General features: G+C 39.7%; 1 protein-coding gene across 2 annotated transcripts; it reads left to right on the plus strand.

Annotated features, from left to right (window-relative positions):
- Positions 1-692: 692 nt before the first annotated feature.
- On the plus strand, positions 693-7120 carry BHLHE41 (basic helix-loop-helix family member e41). 2 transcript variants are annotated; one of them, XM_074268808.1, is made up of 5 exons: positions 693-1026; positions 2812-2875; positions 3178-3285; positions 3585-3696; positions 4203-7120. In XM_074268808.1, the coding sequence occupies exons 2-5, from the start codon at positions 2834-2836 to the stop codon at positions 5357-5359; spliced, it is 1419 nt and encodes a 472-aa protein (XP_074124909.1). In that variant the 5' UTR covers positions 693-1026; positions 2812-2833; the 3' UTR covers positions 5360-7120. The 2 variants fall into 2 exon arrangements, with proteins under 2 accessions (XP_074124909.1, XP_074124908.1); XM_074268807.1 differs by lacking the exon at positions 693-1026 and adding an exon at positions 2223-2675.
- The last annotated feature ends 7787 nt before the right edge of the window (positions 7121-14907 follow it).

Here is a 14907-nt window from a genome sequence, read left to right on the forward strand (position 1 = left end):
TTTACTGTATACTCTGGAAATACTTTGATGAAATAATTTTCAAACATAAATTCACTGTGCTCTGTAATTTTAATCTTTGAGTTGATTCAAAAATGTATAAAAGATCATATTTGCCTTAATCTTTATTTAAAAAGGATTTATTTGGCAAGAAAAAATTATGCAATACTTCAGTTTCTCTTATAACGTAGTAATTGTCACGACAAAAAAATTAATTGAAGCTCCAACTTGTCTTCTTCCCCCAAAATATAACTTATCACCAAACCACTTAGGATTTTTTGAGGGAAGGGGTGAGGGGACAAGCTGGTGAATGAAAGGGTTACAAAGTTTCTCAAGTATATATATAAATAAACCCTCAGAATTTAAAAAAAAAAAAAAAAAAAAAACCTTAAGGCAAATTAACCAAATCCATAAAAGAATTTTCTCAAACAAGGATGATCTTGATTGCAGCCCTGCTGTCACCGTGGTTATCAAGCCAGCTGGTTTCTTCTTCTCTGAGGCTGGGTGACTGCAGCAGCAGAACTGGCTGTTTCGATGGCAGCCGCAGCTTCTTGAGGTGGAAAAAAAAAAAAAAAAAAAAAGTTGCTGCAGGCACGTGATTTCCATCCAGGCGCAGCTTCCAGCGACCCAGATCTTGTCCCTGCAACTCACACGCTGAGCGGAGTAGGGGCATAGCGAAAGCCGCAGTCTTCCCTCTTTCCGCTAGCTCCTATCCTAGGCTTTCATCCCGGTTCTCTGGCAATGATTAATTTCTTCGGAGATAACCCCCGGGGAACATGTAAACATCACCCTGGAAGCCGAGAGGAAGAATCCTGGAGTAGTTTTCACAGAGTTTCTATCCTCGGCAGTCCTAGCCCGGGTGGTGTGGGGGTGGGGTTTCCAGTTAGAGCCCGGGCCCCCATTTCCAAGGTGCTCTCCCTTTCAGTACTTGCTCCCTTCCCAATAGCGGCTGCTCAAGAACTTCACGCGAATCCCCGGTTACTCTCACTAGCACTGAGCCGTTTTCCTGGGGATCGCTCTGGGGAAAAGGTAATCCGGCTCAAACTCCTGCTCCAGGCTTTCTTTTTTTTCCCCTCTCGGGAGCGCAGCGGGGGAGGCGGCGGCGGCAGCTACAGCGCGGGAGCGGAGGCGAGCCCAGCACGGGCTCCCAGCGCAGTGATGTGGCAGCAGCCGGCCGGATCACGTTGCTAGCCCTGTGCCTGTACCAGTTTGAGACAGGCTTAAGGAAAGAGGCTTTTTAGGTGCCAGAGGTTGTAAAACGTGGGCTGTGCACACTCCCAGTGTTCATGAGGGGAAGGGGGAGGAAAGGGGTTGGGGAACGTGATGACACCCAGGCCCCGAAAGGCAGCAGAGTTTGGATGGGAAATTACTAATGTTGCCGTTTTTCCGTGGTGTCTTCCCTCTGGTGGCATCCTCCAGTGTTCCCTCCCCTCCCCCGGCGTTCTCCAGGGAACTAAAAGGAGAAAAGGATTTAAACCGCCCGGACTCACGGGCTGTCGTGATTGGGAGCCCGCAATTCCGGAGGCTAGGGGAAGTTTAAGTGGCATAGGGACACGATATTGCGGAAAGGCGTTGGATTACGACACTCGGACCCTGTGACTAAAATGTTAATTATTATTCTTTACTTCTAAAGGGAACAGATTACAAATGATTCCTCTGGCAACTGACACTCCACCGGAGCCAAAGGGTCTGCCTTCGCCACCTTCCCCCTTCTTTCCCTCCCCCCCCCCCATCCTCTATCATCGCCAGGATCTGAGCAAACAATTCTCAAAAATCCCCTTTGGGACCGAAGTTTACCCTTCGCCAAAGCTCGTTCTTAGGTCCGGAGAGCGGAGCAGGCGGTGGCAGGACAGCCCAAGCCATGTTAATGCACTGTAATGACGGGTCCAAGGAGTCGTATTTCCTTGCGGGAGGAAACCCTGGCTTCCCCGCACCCCGTCCTCCGCCGCCTCCTCCCGCCTTCACGTCCCCGTCTTTTAGCATACGAATGGCTTGGCCAAAGTTATTTTTCTTTTCTGGTAGCCCTAATCAGGTGCCCCAGCCTCTTCTTTCAATCTCTTCTCGCCCTCCGTCCCTTCACAGTTTTCCCCTCCTTCCACATCTTTCTTGCCCTTCCTCCCCCTCCTTCTTCCCCCCCTCCCCCCAGTCTGGACCGCGGATGGTACGTTCCGCACGTGAGCTGGGTGCTGGTCTGGCTGGCGACGCGCGTGCCCTGTGGCCAAACACTGAACAGAGGAGTGCAAACTACCAGCGCTGTGTGTGTGTGTGTGTGTGTGTGTGTGTGTGTGTGTGTGTGTGTGTGCGCGCGCGCGCGAGTGTGTGTGTGTGTGTGAGAGAGAGAGAGAGAGAGAGAGAGAGAGAGAGAGAGAGAGAGAGAGAGAGAGAGAGAGAGAGAGAGAGAGAGAGAGAGAGAGAGAGAGAGAGATTTGACTCAAGCTAGAGGGACACCAACTGCTTCACACTTTAAACACTGCTGCACTGGAGAGGGAGAGACAGCGAGAGAGAGCTGGAGGCGCACAGATTTTCCCCAAGATCTCCCAAGAGCACCGTCCCGCAAATTAGAAAACGAAACCCCCAAAATTGCAACAAAAAAGAAACCAGCAGCTGTTGCCAAACATGGACGAAGGAATCTCTCGTTTGCAAGAGAGACAGTTAATGGAACATAGAGATTTTATAGGGTAAGGTGCACGCACCCTCACGAATATCCCTCGCCTTCTGTTTTTCTTCTCTTATCTTCTCCAGAAAGTGATGAGAAACCGGAGAGAGCAAAGATCCTCCCAGAATTGGTATTTGATGCTTATTTCTGTTTTGCAGACTGGACTATTCATCCTTGTATATGTGTAAACCCAAAAGGGGAATGAAGAGAGACGAAAGCAAGGTAAGGATAAGTTTCTGATGATCTTCATAACCTGCCTGGATAGTTAATTAGGGTCCTTCACGTCAAAGTAAAACGTTCCACAGCAGCAATACTTCAACCTTTTGGCTTCTCCCTAGGAATTTTAAGTAGCTTGTCGGATAACTTGCTTAAGGGAAGGTTAGACACTATACCTGCATTTTAATTGCACTTCCGAACAGACCAGTAGAAAGAGGTGTCTGGTTTGCCTTGTCATACAGTATGTATTTTTGGTGGATTGAATGTAATGTTGATCTTTTTTTCTTCCTCGATTTTTATATATTAAGGAGACCTACAAACTACCACATAGATTGATAGAAAAGAAAAGACGAGACAGAATTAATGAATGCATTGCTCAGCTTAAAGACTTATTGCCTGAACATCTGAAATTGACGGTGAGATTCCTTTCTATGCCTGGTAAACTCCTTCAAATTTAAGAATTAAATGTAAATATTTGGCGTCTGAGAGCAACTTATGTTGTATTTTTAGAGTTTACCACAAACTCAGCTGAATGATGTATGCTCATTAAAAAAAAATCCACGCAATCATTTTTAACCTGCCTTGTATAAATTAGCCGGATTAAAAATACTTCTTTCAAATGGAATTTAAGTTCCAGTGATGAATGGGAACCTAGTAGAGTCAAATTTATTTTGTTAAATAACCATGAGCCCCTTTCTTCTTTGCCCCACTGCAGACTCTAGGGCATCTGGAGAAAGCAGTAGTTTTGGAATTAACTTTGAAACATTTAAAGGCGTTGACAGCCCTAACAGAGCAGCAGCATCAGAAGATAATTGCTTTACAAAATGGTAAGTCAGTTTGAAGAATACCAACACAAGAATTTATTTACTCTGAGCCCATAGAGATGCAATTATAAAGGGGTTGTTGTTTTTTTTTTTTTTTTTTTTTTTCTCTGTGGGAGAGCAAGCTTACTTTTTTTTTTTTTTTAAGAGTAACATGCTCTCTAGAAGTTATGGATTTCTAAAACGTTAAAGATTTCAAAATTCCTAACAGAAAGCTTTTTATTTGAAATAGTGGTCAAAGCTTTACTCTGGTATGTCTCTTTATCCAGGAGCAATAACCCTCCCCCTCCTCCTCCCCCTCCTCCTCCCCCTCCTCATACCATAGCAACTGGTAGACCTAGTAGGTTATTGATTACTGAAGACCTATATAGCCCATTAGTCAATACCCAGTACCCATGTGACAGCCAGATGCTTTAACGGTAGTGTTTTGTTTTGTTTTTTCTTTTCTTTTCTGCCATTTTTCTTTCCTCACCCTCCACCTCTCTCATTCCTGATCCTCTTCCTTATCCTAGGGGAACGAGCTATGAAATCTCCCATTCAGGCCGACTTGGATTCTTTCCATTCGGGATTTCAAACATGCGCCAAAGAAGTCATGCAATACCTTTCCCGGTTTGAAAGCTGGACGCCCAGGGAGCAGAGATGTGCCCAGCTAATCAACCACTTGCACTCCGTTTCCACTCAGTTCTTACCCAGCCCCCAGCTGTTGACTCAACAGGTCCCTGTGGGCAAAGGAAACACTTCCTCCTCCTCCTCCACCTCCACCACCACCACTTCTTCCTCCTCTTCCTCCTCCTCCTCTTCCATCGCAACACCCCCCTCTTCCCTCGTGGCTATAAACGCCTCTCAGGATCGCACCGTGCAGAAGCTGGAGCCCCAGACAAACTGCGTGCCGGTGATTCAGAGAACTCAGCCCAGCTCTGAACTCGCCGGGGAGAATGACACGGACACTGACAGCGGCTATGGAGGGGAGGGCGAGGCCCGGCCGGACCGAGAGAAATACCATGGTCCCGGGGGAAGTCGGGTCACCATTAAGCAAGAGCCCCTTGGGGAAGACTCCCCAGAGCCTAAACGGATGAAATTGGATTGCGGCGAAGGCAGCAATCCCGGAGGCGGCGCCGCTGCGGCTCTGCTGGGGCCGAATCCGGCCGCTGCGCTGCTGAGACCCGATGCCGCACTACTCAGCTCCCTGGTGGCCTTTGGGGGAGGCGGGGGGACTCCCTTTGGGCAACAGGCGGCGGCGGCGGCCCCCTTCTGCCTACCTTTCTACTTCATCTCGCCTTCGGCAGCAGCTGCTTACATGCAGCCTTTCTTGGATAAAAGCAACCTGGAAAAATACCTGTACCCCGCTGCGGCAGCCCCCATCCCCCTGCTCTACCCAGGCATTCCTGCCCAAGCTGCGGCGGCCGCTGCTGCCGCCGCGGCGGCCGCCGCCGCCTTCCCCTGCCTGTCCTCGGTGCTCTCGCCCCCTCCCGAGAAGGCGAGTGCGGCCGCTCCAACTCTTCTGCCTCCGGAGCTGGCCGCTCCAGCCCCCCACCAGCACTTCCCCCTCCCCTTCCACCCCCTCGCCCACCTTCCCTTCGCAGTTTCCTCCAGGGAGCCTGGGCTGAGCTCGGATCTGGAGACGTCTTCTCAGGGGGATTCTTCCCACCCTGGAAAGGAAAACCCTTGAAAGCGTTCCCATTTCGCAGGGAAGATGGGTGGTTAATCATAATACTATTAACAGTAATACTTAAAAATATCTCTTTTTTGTTTGTTTGCGTGATTCAAGTTCCTGTGTGTCCTCTGCCCCCTCCCCCTCCCCATCTCCAACCAGGCTGCTGTAAAGATCCTGCGCTGTGGGTGTGTTTTTATTTTTGTTCTGTTTTGTTTACTGTTGTTGTTGTTGTAATCAACAATATTTAAGTTTTACCTCCATGGACTGTGACAGTTTTAAAATGTTGAACATTGTTCATGAGTAAGCAGGGCCAACATAACTGAAAAGTTTCATTTCTGGCTGGTCTGTAGTATCTGCTGGAATGTAATGGAGGTAACTGAAACTGGAGGGTACACACTCAACAAGAAAAAAAAAAAAAGAAAGAAAAAAGGTGCTTGGAGCCAGGTTACAGCATCCAGTAATTAACCCACTGTATCTGTTCTCAAATAGCTCCTGCTTACCTGAAAGGGGGTCTCCATAAACTGAGAATGAGGATCTTTTAAACTTAATTTGCTATTCAATATATAATACTTAGCTTTATGAAATCCATACATTTGTCTGTTGTTGGATAGTTTTGTCTTAAGAGAAGCAAAGATACAATTTCCTTCCAAATTATATGTGGCACTTTGTTTTAAGTGGTTTTATATATAGCGTTTCTAGGTTCTACTTCTTAACTTGCACTTGACTTTGGAGAAGGTGTGTGGAAGAAAGCAAGAAGCACCCTTAGTACAATTTGTTAGCACTTTACTGAGAAATGGACCTTGAACCAATTGACTTCTCTTAATTTCCTCTTAGACATGATAGAAATACACATATATGGCAAGTGCATTTGTACCCACACTGTTGTCGTTTTCAATCATTATGTTCCTGAATTTTTAGTCTTGCTGTTAAAAAAAAAAAAAAAGTGTGCACTGAATTAAGAAAAATCTAAATTCTAAAAATTTTCTATTCCTAAAAAAAATAATTTATGCTAAATTCTAAATTGTATACAGTTCGAAAGCTGGTAGAAATATTTGATTAGTCAGTGTTGATTGGAAATGCTATGAAGGTGTGGCATAAATCCCCATGAGGCCTTTCTATCTCCAGCTACTATGATTTCCCTTTCTGGAGACCATAGCAGATACTAGTTTATCACAAAGAAAGCTTTTAAAATAAGGTTTAAACCAAGACCTTGTCTAGATATTTTTAGTTTGTTGCCAAGGTAGCACTGTGAGAAATCTCACTTGAATGTTATGTAAGAGGTGAGACACAACAGTCTGACTATAAGTGAAGAAAATATCTAGGTCTTTTAGTCAGTTTGGTGCATTTGCTGCTGCTGTTGCTACTGTTTGCCTCAAACGCTGTGTTTAAACAACGTTAAATCTTACTAGCCTACAAGTTGGCTGTATGTATATAGTTGTTAATACATCCAATTAATGATGTCTGACATGCTATTTTTGTAGGGAGAAAATATGTGCTAATGATATTTTGAGTTATCTTTTGGGGAGGATTTGCTGAAAAGTTGCACTTTGTTACAATGCTTATGCTTGATACAAGCTTATGCTGTCTTAAATTATTTAAAAAAATAAATATTGTCTGCAAGAAACCAGCTGTTTTAGAACAGTTTAGTATGTGACATACTAAAAATTGATCTTTATATTCCAGTATTTTTCAGCACTCCATAAATTCTATTAAATATTTCCACACTATTTTGTGATTTTAAAATTCTTACCAAGTAATAAAAAATTTAATATGCAATATGAGGTTGTCTAATAATTAAAAATCCTACCATAATAAGTTGTAAGAAATGTACAACTAGTACTAATAGTACACAAATAAAAGTCATTATGACTTTTCAGGTATACAACTTTGCTTCAAGTTTGTTCGTTAGCATTCTCTTCTATTGAAAACTACCTTCTGGGTATGTATACATCCGATAGTAATACATCTGGACAAAAAGTAGAAATTTTCATCAATCATATGGTTGCTTTGGCTGTATAATGCTAAATTAGCTAATATTGGAATGGTTAATTGAATTTTCATATGGATGTCAGACATTGTATAGACAACCTATATTCATGGAGTTTGGTATTTCCCATTCACACAAATACATGAAAATATCTGCTGACATGTAAATCCAGAAAGATCATGAAACTGGTTATCAGGAGACATGGGTTGAAGCTTTTGTTTTGACCACTTAACTGAATGGAGTAGAAAAAGTCATTTCACCTTTCTGAGCCTCAGTTTTCTCATTTCTACCTTGAGATTTGAGACTATTAACTCAAAATCCTATCCCAATCTAACATTCTAAGAATCCGTAGCTTTATATAACCACAAGGCACAATGCATTTTATATAACCATAATAATCAGTGAAAGTACTCAATCCACCAATGTCGTTTGTTACTTAGTAAATAATTTATGAATCATTTTGATTTTTAAAAAATAATTTGATAGCCAACTATCTGGTAGGGAATCTCTTCAAAATAGCTAGGCTGGTTTTGTTGTTGGATCCATCCTTGAAACTTTCCAGCTTGGAAAAAACTACCAGAGCTGCTCTGCTGGTATAGACTTTGAAAACTCAGAGACACCATACCACACTAAGACAGAGAAGATGATTTCAGAATGTGTTTGTGTGTGTGTGTGTGTGTGTGTGTGTGTGTGTGTGTGTGTGTGTGTGTGTGTGTGATTATTATGGGGAAACTCCCAGTATAGAAACACTCTACTTAGGTAGAAAGCATTTAGTTATGTGTATTATACCCTCAGCCTTATAAGTCCTATAGAACCCAAACCACTGAAATATTAAACCCACAACAGTCAGGATATGTCACAGACAGACTTAAACCAGGCTTTTCTTTTAGTTTATCCAGATCATTTTACATGAGGAAACTGAGGCAAAAAAGTGATTTGGCCATGGTCACACAGCTATAAGTATCTGAGCTAGATATGTCCTCCTGAAGATGAATCTTCCTGATTCCAAGCCCAGTGTGCTATCCAGTGTACCACCTAGCTGCCCTAACTAATGATTGTAATTCATATTGATAAAACATTTTATAATTTACATGTGATTTGCTCACAAAATTCTTGTGAAATAAACAGTACAAATCTTATTTATTGTTTACAGAGGAGAAACTGAGGATCAGAGAAGTGACAGACTTGTCCTAGCTCACTAACATTGATTCAACGATCAATTTGTGGAACTAATAATAATCATGATACTGGCTAATATTTATTAAGTGCCTACCCTAGACACCATGCTACTTGCTTTGAAATATTATCTTATTGGATTTTCACAACAATCCTGGAAAATAGGTGCAATTACTACCTCTATTTTAATGTGGAGGAAACTAAAACAGAGGTTGCCCAAGGTCACACAGTGTTTGAGGTCAGATTTGAACAAATGTTTTCTTGACTCTAGGCCCAGCACTCTGTATCCATCTTCAGTTCCAGAATATTTTAGCTCCTTGATCTTCTTTTAAAATAAAAATATGCTACAACATGATCTTAACATGCAATTGGAATGATGGGACTAAATAATTTCTGTGAAAAATCTTGATTACCTCATATCTACTTGTCACCATATAAGATTGTGCTTCAAGTAAGGAATTGAACATAATTGGGCCCAAATTGTTTTAGGGGATATAGCAACTCTTTATTTTAATCAAGTGCTTCATACCCCCAACTTAAAAGGGGAGAAGCATTTTTAGATGGCTTACATGCTTCATAGAAAAAGTGCTCCCCCTACTGACTTTGCAGTGACTGCCTCACAAAACTTCAATCTTGCCATAAGTAGAGCCCCTAATTTATGACATTAATGTGATTGTATAAATGTGAAAACACCAAGAAGTCATCCAAATAAAGGAGGTAAATAAATACTAAGAACCAAAAGCAACATAGGGAAAGCATTCTAGCAAAACTTACTGAGATATTTAATATTTAGAATGAGTTCAGCTTTTAGAGTTGAAGAGGGCTTTAGCATGGACCCAGGGAATAGATGTATCATGTTGGAGAAGCAGTCTAGCTAAATTCAAAGAGACTTCATTACTAACGTTGGTCAAAGTACACTTAATCACAAAGTCAATCAAGAAATGATTATTTGCCTATAGGGTTGAGATCTATATCAATAGTTAGAATACCTACACTAACCAAAATATAAATTATTCTATTGGGTCTTTACAGTAAATACTTTAATTCCTCCCAGCAACCCATGAGAGCTATTGACAAGGGCCTTTAAAAAAAAAGTTCTTAGAGTGATTTGAATTAAAATATTTATGATGTTAACATGGAATCATGAAGCTGAAGTAGCTAGGAATATTTGGCAGATTTATTGTTTGTTGCCAATTGGAATCCATATGGCGTGGCTTATGTGCATAACACAGATCTTTATACAATCCTACATAAAGTAAGCTCGAGGCTTATTCCATCAGTGTTGCTCTGTATATGTTTTCTCAGAATCTAATGTCAAATTTAGTAAAGATTTGAGGAAGAAATAGTGGAGCACATAGACTAATCCCTTTTTACTTTGAGGTGGAGATTATTTTAAAAAATTTTTTTATATTTTGAATTACAAATTCTTGCCCTCCTTTTCATCTATTGAGAAGGCAAGCAATATGATATCAATTATACATGTGAAATCATGTAAAACATATTTCCATATTAGCCATTTTGGAAAAAAAAAAAAAACAAGAAACATAAAGCGAAAAAAGTATGTTTGAATCTGCATTCAGAATTCATCAGTTCTCTCTCTGGAGGTGGATAGTATTTTTTCATCATATGTCTTTTGGAATTGTCCTGGATCATTGTCTTGATCTGAGTAACTGAATCTTTCATAGATGATCATCATACAATATTGCTGTTACTTTGAACAATGTTCTCTAAGTTCTACTCAATTTACTCTGCATCAGTTCATATAAGTCTTCCCAGATTTTTCTGAGACTATCCTGCTCATCACAATAGTACTCTATCACAATTATAGACTACAACTTCCAATTGTAGTTCCCAATTGACGGTCATCCCCTCAACTTTCCAATTCCTTAGTACCACAAAAAGAGCTGAATATCTATATATATGGTACATATAGGTCCTTTTCCTTTTTCTTTGATCTCTTTGGGACACAGACATAATAGTGCTTTGTTGGGCCAACACATATGCACAGTTTGGTCCTCTTTGATCATAATTCCAAATTGTTCTCTTGAATGCTTGGACCAGTTCACAACTTCAAGTGAAAATTCCTGAAGTTTTCTCAGTATTGAAGTGATAAAGGCAAATTTATACTATCAAAAGTTAAATTTTATACTACAGGATTATATCTATCCAAAATTCTCAATACATTGAGCAATCAAACCCTAAAATCGCCAAGTATTTTTAAATACTTAAATATTACTCTGAAGTTTTTAAACAGGCAAACTTAACAATTATACTATGTTTTCCTCATCATATTGAATTGCACTTCTATCAGTGAATATACCAGTTCCCTTTTCTAATTTGATTTTTCTAATTTGTTATGGGCTGGGAAATAACATACATATATAATAAAATAACAATAATGATGGTGGTGATGGTGATGATGATTCAGTATATATAAAAGTTTTGCAATTTACAAAATTATTTCCTCATAGTGATTCTGTGAAGTCAATATTGCTGCTTTGGCAGCTTCAGCACGATATTTGGCCTATGCCCTAGTTCCCACGGGACTGACAAAATCTCCTGTAAATTGGGCAGATTGAAAATTTGATCTTGGGTGGAGGCCAGATCAGAAGGGTGTCAGGGTGGCTTAGAACAGCCTTCTTCTAGGAGTTTGTGTCCAAGGGAGAACTAGAGACCATTATTGATCACAAAATAGAACATTTTGATTACACCAAATTAAAAAGTTTCTGCACAAACAAAACTAATGCAAACAAGATTAGAAGGGAAGTAACAAATTGGGAAAAAATTTTTACAGTTAAAGGTTCTGATAAAGGCCTCATCTCCAAAATATACAGAGAATTGACTTTAATCTATAAGAAATCAAGCCATTCTCCAATTGATAAATGGTCAAAGGATATGAACAGACAATTTTCAGATGATGAAATTAAAACTATTTCCACTCATATGAAAGAGTGTTCCAAATCACTATTGATCAGAGAAATGCAAATTAAGACAACTCTGAGGTATCATTACACACCTGTCAGATTGGCTAAGATGACAGGAACAAATAACGATGAATGTTGGAGGGGCTGTGGGAAAACTGGGACACTGATGCATTGTTGGTGGAGTTGTGAAAGAATCCAACCATTCTGGAGAGCAATCTGGAATTATGCCCAAAAAGTTATCAAAATGTGCATACCCTTTGACCCAGCCATACTACTACTGGGCTTATACCCCAAGGAACTACTAGAGAAGGGAAAGGGTCCTGTATGTGCCAAAATGTTTGTGGCAGCCCTTTTCATAGTGGCTAGAAGCTGGAAGATGAATGGATGTCCATCAATTGGAGAATGGTTGGGTAAACTATGGTATATGAATGTTATGGAATATTATTGTTCTATAAGAAATGACCAACAGGAGAAATATAGAGAGGCTTGGAGAGACTTACATCAACTGATGCTGAGTGAAACGAGCAGAACCAGAAGATCATTATACACTTCAACAATGATACTGTACGAGGATGTATGCTGATGGAAGTGGATTTCTTCAACATAGAGAAGAGCTAATCCAATTCCAATTGATTAATGATGGAAAGAACCAGCTACATCCAGAAAAGGAACAATGGGAAATGAATGTAAACTGTTATTTTTACCTTCTGAATCCAATTCTTCCTGTGCAACAAAAAATTCGGTTCTACACACATATATTGTATCTAAATTATACTGTAATATATTTAACATATATAAGACTGCTTGCCATCTGGGGGAGGGGTTTGGGGGAGGAAGGGAAAAAATCTGAATAGAAGTAAGTGCAAAGGGATAATGCTGTAAAAAATTACCCATGCATATGTACTGTCAAAAAATGTTATAATTATAAAATAAAATAAAAATTAAAAAAAAAAAATAAATAAAAAAATAAAAGCAAAAAAAAAAAAAAAAAAAAAAAAAGAACAGCCTTCTTCTGCTCACAGTTATTGCTTCTTGTCCTTCATTTTCTAAGAGGACCAATGACATCATGGGGTGATGTCTTAACTCCTTTATGAATTAGATTTAAATGAGGCAGAGTTGCACAAAATGGTCAGCTTCATCCTTTCTTCCACAATCTTTAAAGTACAGTGACAAGATAAAAATCAAGACAACTGACTATGGCCTGGGATACAGTAGATGACCTTGACATCTTTGATGACTGATCAAACTAATCCCTCCACAGAACGTCAGTCAGCTTCATAGGCTTTGAACAAATTGTTGTCCTCTTTACATTCTTTAGAGAAAGTCTTCACATATTTGGGGGAAACACCCCCCCCAATTCAACTGGATTGGTTACCCTCCACCTGGTTTAATCTTTCTGCCAAGACAGTTTTACCAGGCTGCAGTTGCTGCAGTTGCTACAGCTTCTTGGAGCTATAGGTGAGAGTTGAGTGCCAGGTAGACTCCAAAGGTGGATGAGCAGTCAACTTGGCAAGCTCTCACACCAGAGATGCATTTCTTCCTTGAACACCCCATATTCCTCAACTAGTGTTAGTTATCTAGCACTTTGCCAGAAGATAGACAATAAAAAATGATCCCCAACTTTGACAAGTTTCCTTGTGGAAATAAGAATAAGACTTGCAGTCTATGGATTGTTGAAAAGTGACTTTCAATAAAATAAGTGACACAGTTTTCTGCACTCAGGCTGTCTCTTAAGGAAGAAATCTAAAAGAATCAAATTCAGAATTCAAGTTAAATTCAAAATGTTACCAAATATATCCATTGTGCTGGAACAAATTCACATTATTGAAGCATGCTATAGTAGAAATGACTCTACAAAACTTGTCAAAGTGAAGACCATGATAGGAAAAAAAGAATTCAAGCCTTTTTTATTCTCCCATCATTAACATTGGGTATACCAGTTAGGATGTTAAGAAATATATAATGGGAGAAAAATGAATGGCAATGAGTCATTCAATTTTTTGGCATTTTCCTCAAAACTCTGTGGCATAGAGAAGAGCAGGAGAAGAGAATTAAGTTTTATATAGCATTTATTGTGTACCAGATACTGTCTAAGACTTTTCTAAATATTATCTTACTTGATCCTAATAGCAATTTTGCTGCTAAGTGTTGTTAGCACCTCCATTTTACAATAGAGGAAACTAAGGCAAAGAGATTAATTGATTTGCTAAGGATCATACAGCTAGTGTCTGGATTTGAATTCATCTTTATGATTTATAATTCCAGGTTTTATCCACTGCACCATTTAGCTGCTATTATAGGTAGGGCAAATATCATTATACCCACTTTATAGAGGAGGAAACAGTCTTAAAAAATTTAAGTAAAGCATCCACATAACCATGTGGAGATCATACACCTAAAAAATATTACACTACCTTATCTAACAATTCTAAGCATTTTCATTCTATCAGGTTACTGCCACATTTTCACTATACATCCCCCCATATTGTGTAGGTGATTGAGATGCCAATGAATTGTATGTATATGCTATGATGTATATAACAGAAATCAGTGGAAATTATATCATAAGACATCGGAATTATATTCTCCCTTTTTACCTGGGCTATCTTAGATAGTTTACTAGAACAGGATCTGATCATCATTTTCTTACTATAATGAATTGACATAGATAATGTTTTCTGTTATAAAAAGTGTTGATTTTTTTGGTGGGAAAAAATTGTATTAATTCCTTTCTCTCCTCTTCTTTGAAAAGAAAAAGTAGCTTAATATCCCTATTGTATTCTATCCTCAATCACATATTTCAAGGTATGGAGAAGTAAAGGGAAAATATTAAAAGGTTTTGGTAAGTAAAAGTAGACAGTGCATTTTCAGTAAATTCAATGAATGTGTACATACATATTTTGTTGGCAATAGAAAGATGATTATTCATTGTATAATCAGACTTTCTGCAAGTATAACGTTAAAAATACAATAATGATAATGGTATGTACTTTGGTATACCAGAGACAATGATATTTCAGAAACTATGAAATTAAATTGTCTATTTGAGGTATTCCTAAGTGTCCTCTTTGGTTTACAACTCACAAGGTATATTTGGTCAGCTTTTCATCCCAGTTCTATGTATAAATACAGAGATGATTCTGGTTGAGTCCAAAGCTGATGCATACTAAGTTTAAGCTGTTCTTCAGTTGTTCCAATCATGGTTAATTCTTTGTGACCTTATTTGGAGTTTTCTTGGCAAAGATCCTGGAGTGGTTTGCCATTTTCTTCCCCAGCTCATCTTATAGATAAAGAACTGGATCAAATAGTTATGTGACTTGCCAGGATCACACAGCTAGTAAGGGTCTGAGGCCAGATTTGAACTCAGGAAGATGAGTCTTCCTGCCTTCAGGCCTGGCATTATATCCACCTCACCAAGAACACTGGGCCCTGATGGCTCTTCCCCTCCCAGATTGATTTTTCTTTTTTTTTTTGAC

The sequence above is a fragment of the Sminthopsis crassicaudata genome, chromosome 5 (assembly GCF_048593235.1).
Source record: "Sminthopsis crassicaudata isolate SCR6 chromosome 5, ASM4859323v1, whole genome shotgun sequence".
Lineage (NCBI taxonomy): Eukaryota > Metazoa > Chordata > Mammalia > Dasyuromorphia > Dasyuridae > Sminthopsis > Sminthopsis crassicaudata.